Source organism: Pygoscelis adeliae, unplaced genomic scaffold, assembly GCF_000699105.1.
Source record: "Pygoscelis adeliae isolate BGI_AS28 unplaced genomic scaffold, ASM69910v1 Scaffold52, whole genome shotgun sequence".
NCBI classification, from domain to species: Eukaryota; Metazoa; Chordata; class Aves; order Sphenisciformes; family Spheniscidae; genus Pygoscelis; species Pygoscelis adeliae.
The window spans coordinates 967,317-980,320 of NW_008824285.1; the positions used below are offsets into that span (position 1 = coordinate 967,317).

A 13,004-nucleotide genomic window follows, 5' to 3' on the forward strand; every position below is an offset into this window, starting at 1 on the left:
CAGCGGTAGAAGAAACCTAACAGCAAGCAGGTTCTTCTCCTTCCTAGAGAACCTAGTGAGCTGGTAGTTATTTCACCATAAACCATCTTTAAGTCTTCCATTTTGATCGTTACTTGAAAACAGAAAAGTGCTGAAAATCTGAATTAGCTCATCTACCTTCTTGAGATAATAAATTACAAAGTCTGAAACATGCAGAAATAACCTGTCGGTAAAGAATTACTGCCACCATAATGGCAACAGGTAGCAAATGTAAGAGCTGATCTTTCACCATCAAAACCAGAATATAAAACACACCTCAAGCTCTCACCTGTGAGTAACTGTAATTTATTACTCTAAATCTATTTAAATAGTTTAGCTGCTTCTTTTCAATCAATTCAGACATCAGATAATTTAAGTTTTATACTTTTATAACTGCACAAGACTGTTGGACATGGGGGGTTAAAGATGAGAGCAAGAATACAGAATTTAAAAAAATAAGAACAGTTCTACTCAAGCAAAATTTTTCATGAGAGAAGAATTTTGTTTTCAGTGAATGCTTTTAAGTATCCCTAGAACTTGAATTTGACACTTTTGTATAAATTATATGATTAAAAACTCTTACAGTTATTCTTTCTGAATTTCCTTATCTTTAATAAAATGGCCATTGTTCTGTTTCATAGAAGACCTGGATGAGTTATTCAAGTGTTCCCATAACCGTTTATCTTAAAAGAGTAAAACAAGAATGACATGATATTCCTTTGAATTGTTCCTATGGAACACAACTGATTAAGAAAGGGGACTTCCATTTTTATTTAGGACGTTAGTATTTCTTTAGAAACAAATACTGGGTTTTTAAAGTAATTTTAATCTCTTCCCCTTTCTATCTTTTCTTATGGATAATTCCTTTTCCATTGGAGACTAGAAATTAAAGAAAAAAGAAAAGCATGGCAAATTTGGGGAATGGGGTAATTTTCTGCCTTTATTTTTTCCCAGAAGGGAACAAAGTGAAAAACAAACAAACTGAAAAAGAAGACATTTATAGTCAACCAATTACTATTTAATGAACTGCATCCTCCCAGCTCAGAGGAGATAGGGACTCTCGTAAAGCACTACGATTTTTATACATTTCAGTTACAAGATACATGTTTGTGGTAATTGTAGCCTATATTTCACTCCACCTCCTGACACTGTTACACAACATTTATTGAAAGCACATTTGATGGTAATGAAGTTTCTATTAACTATGATTAAGTTTCATAAAGCACCTGAAGATAATTTAAGATGTGCAGGAGCAGAAAATGAAACATTTGGTTTAGTACATTAGGAAACGTAATTGATTAAATTATCTCATTTACAATAAGTGCTTTCCAGGAGCTATGCAGGGCATACGTTTCTCCCATCTACTATTAGAGTTTGCTAGGAGATCTGAAAGATTTTTCCCATCCTCCCCCAGTTTTCCGTCACTCTCACTTTTGGGACCCCTTAGCAACTTGAAGTCCATTTCGTCATATAGCCAGTCTTTGAGAACAAAGATCAAAAGTCGGAGAATCACGTAAGAGCTTATTTCGTAGAACAGGTTGTTTCTCAATTATCTTCATAATTGACTTTGATTTTGCATCAATGATGATTCATGCAGTCTTAAACTAAGTTCCTGTTTCACTGAATAGCAACAAGCTGTATTACATGTTTCTAACCCCACAGCTATAAAGAAACCCTTTAATTCTCCTAGGTATCTTATATGCTAAAATCAATTCCATTAAAGTTACTTTTTTAATAAATCAGAAAATAAAGTGATTTGACTGATATTCTTTCAAGATCCTCTAATTAAATGGGAACTGCGCAGATAAACAAACAAAAACATATCAATTGCCGGAGCTAAGTTATGACAGAGTCCAATTGTATGTGACCAGTTAGGAGACGATTCCAGTGAGACAAAGACAAAAAATTAAAAAGGCTTAAGCAGCCAAGGCAACCACAGCACATTTTTGAGCTACCTAAATTTGATTTTGTGTACCCTTAGAAATACTTAAGAACTGGAAACGTAAAGGAGAAATATTCTCACACAGGCTTTCTACGTATTCAGAACCGTTTAATGGGTGAAGCTGGGTGGCTGTCAGGCACCCTACATAACTACACCATATTAAAAACTGAGAGCTTTTAAAAAGCCAAACCAAGATTCACTCACCAAGATTTGTAGCCATCTTGGACAATAACTGTGCTCCTCTATAATTATTTATTTTTATTGCATCACTTTTTTGCTGCAATTTAGTTCTGTTCCTTTGTAAATAGTTATGAAGTTATCTGTGGATAACACAGATTTGAACTTGACCAGTTCCTTTAAAACTCTTGTTTTATCAGACAGAGGAGTACTCTGGGATCTGATAACCAAACAGGCTCTGTTCAAGCCAGCAAGAAATTTTGCTGCAGAATGTTTTGACGTTGCAGTCTACAGCATGTGAGCTCAAAGGAAATATAGTTCAGGTTAGGATTTCCAAATGTTTTCCTAATGATTTAGAGCCCAAGTTCCATAAAACTTCAAATAATCTGATCACCCTATGCCCCAATATCCTGGAGGAATACTCAGACTTAAAACCTACGTATTTTGTAATACATAATAGAAGAATCTGTCTTCAAAGAACATATAAATAATTGCATGCGTTACTTCTCAAAGTACAGGTTAATTCTTGTTTTAAGTCCTTCAAAGGAATTAAGCCAAAAATGTGTTTATAAATATATTTGTCAAAATTTAAAGACAATTTTTTTGTTGAAAATTAAGCAGTCAAAAATCCTCAAAACTTTGTGTACAGTTTATGGAAGAAAAAAAAAGCAATGTCTTCACTTTAAAACAGACAGGCCTCATGGAAATTGTGCTTTTGATGAAATTGTGTCTTTTTTTTTTTCTTTTTTTTTTTTTAATGAAATCTTGTCAGTTAGTCAGTTCACTCCAAAGTGCTGTTCTAAACTAAAATTCCACTGAAATCAAGGGAAGACAAAGAAACAAAGAGTACAGGATAGAAGTCCCCCCCCAAGCAGTATATAAATGATATCTATATACTCTTCACAGGGTAAAGCATATCAACACCCTTTACCTGCTGATAAATCAAGGCCAAAGTAAGCGGAACAAGATCAGACAGAGCCAGTAGCAGAACCAGATTTGAACCAAGAAAACCAAAATCCTATATTAATTTCTTTTTTTCTAATTACAAGTCCTCAAGAGATCAATTTCAAGACAAGCAGCCCTGTAGAAAGGGCTCCCAATCAGACACAAATTACTAAAGAACGGTCACTTTTCTATTTTTAGTCTAAAACCTATGATCACAAAGTTGCCGAGAAGATGCTGTCAGTAAATGTGAAAGCCTTTCATATAACCTTCAGTTTTATTTAGCTCCTAGACAAATAAAACAGACTGGCAGAGAAGATGAGAAAAATCATATTTACAAGAGAAAAAAAATAACTTACTTTGGGATTTTATTTCATGAAGAGGTTTTTTATCTGAGAGAGAGAGAGAGAGAGAGTTGCACTTAATAAATTTACATGGAGCATATCTATTTCCTATATCGCTTCTGTCTAGCTCTATAAATGAAACATTTTCTCCTTGTTTGCTGACAATATGAATATTTTATGTTGTCCATATTTTCCCCTTCATCTTTTTTTTCTCCCCCCCCTAAATCTCTTTCAGGATGTTTCTTTGCAGTAATTTCTCAGTTGGTTAATTCAAGTATTTGTTAGCTTTATTGGATGCTTTTATTTAGAATATTACACATCTCAGCAATAAGGAAGTTCAATACTTTTAAGGCAGATCACTTGGCAAAGAAAGTCAGTTAAGAATTAATTTTTTTTGTGTGTGTTTGATATGTGGAAAGGTTAGTGATGGACATTTAAAAAAATTATAAAATATCAAAATGTACAATATATTCACATTTATATATCTAAATATACACCAATAATGACATCTATATGTGTTTCTAAAGAACATACAGAATCAATGTGCTACCATACATATGCAAATATATTAGAAAATAGGTTTTATACCATAGTGCATCTCTCAAAAGTGAGGCTTCTCTGTCTCCCTCGTAATAAGCGTTTGAGTTATCCTTTATAACCTAATACCTGAAAAAGTAATCTTTAGAAAACGGGAGACTCGGGCTTGTGCGGCACCTGGACCGCACGAGTGCAGACTCTGTAGGTGCACACGGCAGCAAAGCAACCCACCGGGCACGCCGGTCCCAGCGCAGCAGTCCGGAGGGAAAGCGTCCGCAATTTCCAAGACCCTGCTCAGAATTCACGTTCTGTGTGGGGTTGCCAGGACTGTCTCAAGGCTGCCCTCTGCATGCTCTATAAACACAGTCTCAAGATCAGTTCTGCCACCCCTTAGTTCCTTGGGCAGTCTGCCTATTCCAATACCTTTTGTTGATAGGGTGTCTGAAGAAAACAACAAAACACAACATATAGCTTGCTTACTTCTATAAAATTTGACAGAGGCCAGCAGTTCAGCAGAATTAGGCTAATCTAATAGACAGAATGAAATGCGGGACGTAAATCCTTAAGCAGATAAGACTACATCCATTTTGTAGGTGCTTCGCGACATAAGGAAATTCCCTTTGACTGAGCTGTTCCCTGATTTTGGATTTCTTTGTGTATGAAGGGTCTGGTACTGGTTACCTCTACAGGTCGGTTATCAGCACAGTCACTGTTACTGCAGTCTGATGATCTACAGTGGGAAGTATTAGTCTTAATGGAAACCACATCAAGGTACAAGATGTTCAGCTTATTGTTTTATCACTATGATAATGTAAGCAAATGAATTACGAGGCGCCTTCTATTATTTTGACTATTTGTGAAAATGATCGGTTTAATAATACTTAACCCAAAAGATTCTTGGATTTTGGCTTTGCCAAAAAGCTAGGTGTGGGGTTTTTTTTCTTCTTGGGGTTGTTTTTATTTTTGCTAGGAAATGATGTACGTAAACACCAAATGAATAGTGTCAGACTTCAGCTTTGCAATGGAAACAAACATTGTTGTGCTGCTGACGTACACTGCTATCTACAGAAAACAGCAATGGAATTGAAATGTGTTTGCCATATAAACTGGTGAGATTGCTAGATCCAGAAGCCTCTTGCAATATTCAGTATCATGGCTGGTTGAAAAATGGAAAACAATATTATTTGTGATTTATGACGCATTAGTAAAAACATGTTTGTAGTTCATCTGTTTATGGCCTACTTGTTTGTTTCTTTTTTGAGCACTGGGAAAAGAAATCAATAGTTTTTGAAGTTATAAAAAATAACTTTAAAGCAAATAGATAAAAGTAAAACAAAAAACTCTACAAAACCCTCTCTTTTATTGAGCAAAGAAAAAGCTTTCACCTCTGCAAGATAGAGACAAATCCACCATGGAAAAGTATACTACTGAGAATACTGGTAGGGAATAAACAATGAAAGAACAAATATGCAAGAAACTAGGAAGTTTTATTAGGACTATCTTGAGTGAAAGCGACCTTTGCATTCAGATTGAGTCAATCTCTCTTTTTCTCCCAACTTGGCAGGCCTGGCAATCTTTCATATATATCAAAACCAAAAATAATTCCACCTTTCTTCTGCATATAAGTTTATATCTATTCAATTGTTACAAGTCCTAGAAGAAATTCTCTGGAAGAAAAGCACTTTCAGTTGCTCCTCAGTTAAGGACTGGACAACCTGGATCCATCCACAAAATCAAAAACCAAAGCAAGAAAAAGGACGTTCCTGTGAATGAAAGGGTGTCATCTTTGTGTGGTTCCCAACCTCTCCTGTCAGGGACTGAATAAAGACCCTGAGAGTAGACCCTGTTGTATCACCATTTCATTTACTGGCTCCAAGTTTGAAAATTCATGCCAGGGATTAGTATTTCTTCCGCCAGTTCAGAATCAGGCCTACGCTTTCCTGGCATCTTACGTTCTCACCCTTACTTTCATTTAAGTTCTTATTTGTTAACGAAAACAATGTTTCATTTCTATTTTTGCCTTATGAAAGGAACACACTTAGCAAGTTGTGCCTGATAAATAACCTCCAAGAGGTTAGTTTTCTGTAGCACAGTACTGCGTTTCCTTGACAATTTCCCATGGGATGAAAAGCAGAGCAGAAAAGGCACATATTGGAAGATGAACAGGGGAAAAAGATTTTAAAAAATAGGGTAATTGCATCAATTCCTATTAGCTGAGAAAGCAATTACAGTCCTAAAAATAATTTGACACAAGTATATACACACAGCACGACCCATAAAGGAGTAATAGGATCACACTCCGAGATGAAAGAAACAAGAGACACTTAATACTTCAGTCTATTTGAATGCACATGGAAATTCAACCTTCAGAACCAACACACACTCCCCTGGTGCTACCCATCACAGCAAAAGGAGGAGACAAGCTCAGTTAAAACACGAAGAACACGTAGGCCAGGGCTGATCCCAGCTCCACTCGTCACCTAACGGTAACACCTTCTAGACCAGCAGGCCTTAGCTTCCTCTTTTACTACTTAGCCTACTCAGTTCCAGTGAACTGCTGTTATAGCTGAAGGATAATCCTGACAACACACTCGACTCCAAATTACACTGGAGTAGATTTTTTTTCCCACAAAATACCTGGAGATCAGTTTCTGATCCAAATATTAGGTGAAAAATTGCTGGTGTGTGCAGCAGAGAGAAATCTTCCGTTTTATTTGCCTTTGAATTAATTTTAGAGTATTGTTAGTTCACAGCTTTTAACTGCCATCTCACCTTATCAAAGGAATAGAAATACTTCACCCAGTGAGATTTCTCCATGGAAAATCCAGCAGCAGCAGATTTCCTCCCCACCCCCACCCCCCCAAAAAAAGCTGAGAATTTAATTTTGTTAATTTTAAATAGTATTGCTTTGATGTCAACATATGCATCCCTAGTAGGCTTAGATTTTAAACAGCTTTTCAATTCAATCAGAAAATTTGTTTTTTATTACTTAACCCCATTATCCTTTGTAAAATGATTTTGATAGTTCATTTTCAACATCGAAGTTATATCTTACAGACTTTGTTTCACAGCTGACACTAAGTTGATTAAATCTGTACAAAATTTACTTATATTTTAAAAAATGTTTTTTGTATCTTTTTACCTGTAACGATCCATTTATTTATTTTAAAGAAGTTCTTTACGCATAAATGTAGTAAGAACATTTTAAGTCTATTAAGAACATTTTAAGTCCCATGTGTAGAAAAGTGATTTGCTTCTGAAAGAGAAAGCTTTTGCTATTCCAGACACTTGTTTTCAGACATACACTGTTTACTTCACTTCTGTTTGCACATGGTTGTGCAAAATAGTTACATTTTCTTAAAATTGCATCTATAAAGTGATTCTAAATGTCATGGCAAAGAAAAAAAATAAAATTCTCCTGAAAAGGCAATGATGAAATCCTATGCTAGTTGATTTCAACTTGTTGGGGCATTTTTCCTTTTTACTGCAGTGCCATTAGCCAGGTAAATTAGTGGTTCATTAATAATAATATTCTTTGCCCCAGTGGCTGTACAAACATAAAGCAGAGGGACAGTACCTGATCCAAAGAACTTGATTTTATACAAAGCATATGACAGACAACAACAACATTAATACTAATAATACTATCAGATAATTATTATAACTAAGTTAGTTGCCATGTTGTAAATCTTCCAATAGCCATCTATCAAATAATTTGGTGATAAGGGCTTTCTTTCAACGCTTGCTATTGGAGTTCTTAATAGGGCACATTAACAGAGGAGCTTAAGTAAAGCAATCGCAGGGAAAGCTATACTTTATTGTAATCTATTCTATGGATAAACAGAGAACCTATGTCTCCAGGGTTGTCAATATGACATCTTTTATAGGCATTACATTTAATAACAGAAAAAAATAAATACTCTAGCCGCATTATATGCGTATAGCTAGTCAGTGATACAACTATCATGGGATGTCTGGGGGCTTTTTCCATTCCTTTCTCAGAAGGAAGGTGAATTGGCAACTGGCTCCTTACAGCCTCAAGTTTTTTGCTTTCAACTCCTAGTGATGTTCCTTTGCAGGACCTTTCAGAAGGCAATCTGCTTTATTTTCCACAGCCAAAACTACTACATTTGTGTCTGCTGGAAAAAGCCAACCCCTTCCCTGTCTCATACCCCCTCTGAGATTAAGTGAACTGTTTGGACCAGCTGACATCCTAGCCCCTTTCTCTTTCTGTCAGAGGAACCTGCACACCAGCTTCTCACTAAAGCTGCAGGCCATAAGGCCATACAGATTTAGAACCTGAATGCCTTGTTCAGAGTTCAGCACTGCTAACCTGGGGCTAAAGGTTGCTCATTAAGAGAAAGCAGTCACTTACAAAGCATGTTTTCAATAGAGGCACACAACATGTACAGAGTTCACCTGTGAGAATTTTACAAGGCAGCTTTTATATTTCTTACTATGAAAAACAGTCGTCTTCTAAGGAACATAGACACATTTAAAAAGAAAAAGAAAAAAATCAAACATTGCACTGGTAACGTGTCTGTGAACAGAACTCCAAACACCCAGTCCCTTTTCCTCTATGTGCAGTAACATGGATAAAGAGATTTCATTTCACCGGTATATGAAACCTTTGTTCGTACAAAAAGCTTCCGAGGGCTTTATCCTAGATTAGTTCGTGAAAATGCACTCCTGGCATTAGCAGTAAACGTCAGATGTAGTCCTCAGAAGACAGCTGGCAAGCACAGCACCAACCTTTTGCACTTCTGTGACATCTGAGGAGGACTTGCACTGATATTAAAGTGATAATTCACCACTGACCAGAGCACGACAGGGACATTCTAAAACCTGCCTGTAGACAGTGTCTGGATGAACTCCTCAGAGAGAGAGAGAGAGGCTAAGAACAGAGAAATTAACAGCTGGAGAAGCTACCAACAAAAGCCCATGTGATACCATACCTTGTTGATACAACAATGCTCAGAGGCCCAGTCTGTACCTGAAAACCAACTGTGCTACAAGGGCTCCAGGAGTTTCAGTGATTTTAATGGCTTTAAACTAAAGGGGGGTAGATTTAGACTAGATATAAGGAAGAAATTTTTTACGCTGAGGGTGGTGAAGCACTGGCACAGGTTGCCCAGAGAGGTGGTGGATGCCCCATCCCCGGAAACATTCCAGGTCAGGTTGGACGGGGCCCTGAGCAACCTGATCTAGTTGAAGATGTCCCTGCCCAGGGCAGGGGGTTGGGCTAGATGAGCTTTAAAGATCCCTTCCAACCCAAACTATTCTGTGATTCTATTTCCCCCATGGAATGAAGCCATCACCATCAAGTAAAATGCCTCATGACTCTCAGTGCTTAATAACCGCAGCTCTTCCCCAGGCCACATGCTCCTTTCAGACTACCAAAGTAAGCATAATACCATATTTGTTCCCCTACCTCTAAAGCGTAAGTGCAGCATGGAAGATGACACACAGGACTGACACGTGACTACACAATATGAAAGGGTATTATTCTCAAGGTAGGACAGGTCATCTGTACCACGCTGCAGTGTTGTTAAGGCTTTCCTTAGAAGCAATGACCTGAGTAGGGCCACCTTTTATTAACTCTGGTGAAAACCATAGAGGGCGCCAACTAGATGGCAAGTCAACTCGTGACTGTCACAAACAATAACTGTGCAGACCACAGCTGCATCTTTTCACGCCCCTTTCAGTGCATCCTTCTGACAGTCTTCCAATGGATATGGTAATCTGCACACTTGAATGGATTCTGGATTTATCAAGCTATCTGCAGGGAAGGGCATTCATTTAATGTATAGGAAGGAGAAAGACCTCAGAAGACATCATGTGATCACCACGTTGGGCCTCAAAAGCTGAATGAATTGCAGTGCTCACAAATTCTCACTAGTTAGTCTTTAAAACATGGGGAAGGAAAAAAAAAATCTACATTTCATTTATGTCTTTTTAAACACCGAAGCTTGTCTGCCTGACACCATGGAGCTGGAGAGCTGTTCTGTAACCCTGGAAACTTTGAGTAGTCAGAGACATAAAGCAAGACTGCTGGGTATTCCCTCCCTCCAAACCCAAACAACATCTTATTTAAAGTATCAGCTGAGGTATACGTATTTCTGAAGCCTGAAAAAACATACAGGATGCTATCTGCCATTGAGAAATTATTAAAATCTCAGGGCAAAAAATTTTGTTTAGAAAATTATTTTCTTCATCTCACCGTATGTACTTCATTGAAGAACTGGTTGGGCACAGTGGCTGTTTCTCTCTCTAAAACTGCCAACCAGCATTAGGAGGGTGCACATGGGGGAAGGCCATAGGCACTTACACTACTGTAAGCACGTATGTGATGGTTAGAAGCACAAGGCTTACGATTTATAGCCATATTCCTTCTGTTGTGTGCATCATGGTGGAAGAAGAAAATGACTGCTAGGTGTAACATGAACACACATATGCAAAAAATCAAGAAGGAAGGGTAATGCAGTACCATAGAAACAAAGAAAGAGGACTATTTAAATATAAAACTAAAGAAAAAGTAGACTTAAGTTTACATCTTTCAGCCCTAGCATTCCTGATTGCTCCCGTGGCTGCCATTTCATTGCTAGAAAGCGATGAGGTGACAGTATCGCTTCACGGACAGGGAGCAGTGTTCAGTGTAGGAATAAACCCATGAATTTCTTCTTTGTTTTGACACTAGGCAGCTGTCCCCGGGTGTTCTGCAACGCTACAGCTGCAGGGCTGATCTTCTTGGCTCCTAGTTGTTTGTTGATAGTAGCAACTACCAAATGCCAGATGCTTTCCAGACATTTATGAAGGGCAAATCCTTTCACAGAGAACTCACCACAGAGTATATTTGCCTTTACTTAACTTCTGTGTTAAAGGCAACAAATGCAGTAAACTTTGACCTTAAACAGCTCTTGCACCAAGAGTATTCGTGTTGGTGCTTTGCCAATTTACTTGCAAGAGAAGGTAGAAGGCTAAGTAGTACATTCCATGAAATATGGTGTAGCAGGTGGTCATAATTACACATTGCAAAAAAACCTTTATTTGGATTTTTAGAATCATCTGATAATTAATAGCTAAAGTATGTGCTACACAAATCCAGTGACTCAGAGACCACTGTGGATTTCAAACTTCACATATGCAACCCTCTGAAAACAATCTATTTTTTCACAGTAATATTTCAACCAGAAGAGTTCTACTGACATGGGGGTGTGGCAGATACACTACATTACCTGGATTACAGTATAAATTTTAGGCCATACCTCCTAAATCCAGTTCAGTGCTAATTGTTACTCACCTTGAATGCAAAGCCCTTCAGTGCAATTCTCCGACTCTTGACTCAAGCCCTCGCAGTACTTCCCTCCGTTTCTTGGAGGTGGCGCAATACATTCCCGAACTCTCAAATGCTCGCATTCCGGACTGCACACAGACCACTCACTCCACACCTCCCAGTTTCCATCCACTGAATGGGGAGGAAGAAAAAACATGCATCATCACCGCATATCAAACTGGTGTAGTTAAGAGGTCCCTACCAAGAATACTTGATTCATATCTCTCCTCAGGTCACAGCAAGTAAAACAAAGTATAATTCTCAGGAGAAATAAATATAGTTTTATCAGATGTGAAGTTAAAATCCATCATTAGAATGTACCACCTCAAGCGTGCAATATGGAAGCTTTTAAAATAGCACCAGTATATAACATTCTGTAAATATAGTCAGTTAAAACTGCAGGAGGAAACATTTCCTTTGCCACCTAGCTATTAGCTTCTAATGTTTCAATATAAATTCTACCTTAAAACAGGCTGATGTAGAGAGGCCACACATTTTCCTACCAGAGAAATGATGCTGACATTTACAAAAAGAGCATAGCTGGCCTTGTAGACTTCTGGCTAATGCCCGGAGCAAGACAATGGATCAATATGTTGCTTTGCTGACTGATTTATAGCTGTCTCTGACCCTGTCCCAAATGAGAAGGGTTTTCACAGTTCCCTTTCTTTTTCATGCATAAATCAGACTGAAGAACAGTCACATGAACACAGAGACACATATAAGTAACATTAAGTTCTTTAAATCCCAGTTCAGGACATGTTGTATCTAAAAACTCATAAAAGCTAGAAGAGAGATTTGCCAGAATCCACACAAGTTATGCTGTGACCACAGGCAAACATAGTCTCTTAAAACATACATGTATACAATCCTAGTGACTTTCTTTAGCTGTATATGTGAAACACCAATTCCAAGATCAGATAAGGGAGGTTTCAGGTGAACAAATGAGGACATGTACAGTGTCCAGGGATGTAACAGCAAGCTCAATTTCAAAAGGTTAATATACTTCAAAGCAAACTTTCGCAAGCTAAATAATACTTTTAAGTGAAGTTCTCAGCTTAGGTTTCTGTGTTTCTAGCGTTACTAACTTCACCTCCCCTTTCCCTATGCCCCCACCCACTTAGGTGATTTTTCATATTGAACCAGTGGCTGTTTTGTTATTATTTAGTTAGCTGCAGTGTAAGTTAAAGCACTGACAAACCTGGCAGATCAGGCCACAGGTGCTTGTGACTACTGCTCAGACCCTGCACAAGGCTCTGAGCTGTAGTCTAAACAAGGATGCAAGTATTTCCAATTTCCTTTTTGACCTCAGTGGGCTCTTCAAAGCACAACTGTCTACCTGGCGTTTCAGACTGAAAGAGCTCTCCCATAAATGTGACATCCAAAGTTATTCCTTAGTAGACTGTGTATATCTCACCAGGGCAAAGAGAAGTGCAGGTAATTTTCTGCACTGACATTCCTTCACAAAATGCACCTCCGTTGAGCGGAGCAGGGTTGGTACAGGTCCGTGATCGCTTCTGCCAGCCCCGACCACACCGTGCATTGCAGTTTGACCACTCAGTCCACGATGACCAGCCTCCATTAACTGCAAAACACAAACACGTTTGAGGTTGCGGTATGTGTGCTAAGAGACCTCAAGTAACAAATCTGATCAGATCATTTCATTCAAAGGCAGAATTTTGTTTTTACATTCTACAGGTAAATTCCAGGCTGA

The 13,004-nt window shown here is 38.0% G+C and overlaps 1 protein-coding gene across 1 annotated transcript in view; it reads right to left on the reverse strand.

The window, feature by feature from the left end:
* The window catches only part of UNC5D (unc-5 homolog D (C. elegans)), a 94,930-nt gene that overhangs the window by 35,026 nt on the left and 46,900 nt on the right, over positions 1-13,004 (reverse strand). The window contains 3 exon segments of the mRNA XM_009318632.1: positions 3,439-3,471; positions 11,261-11,425; positions 12,708-12,875. Coding sequence (XP_009316907.1) covers positions 3,439-3,471; positions 11,261-11,425; positions 12,708-12,875 — 366 coding nt within the window.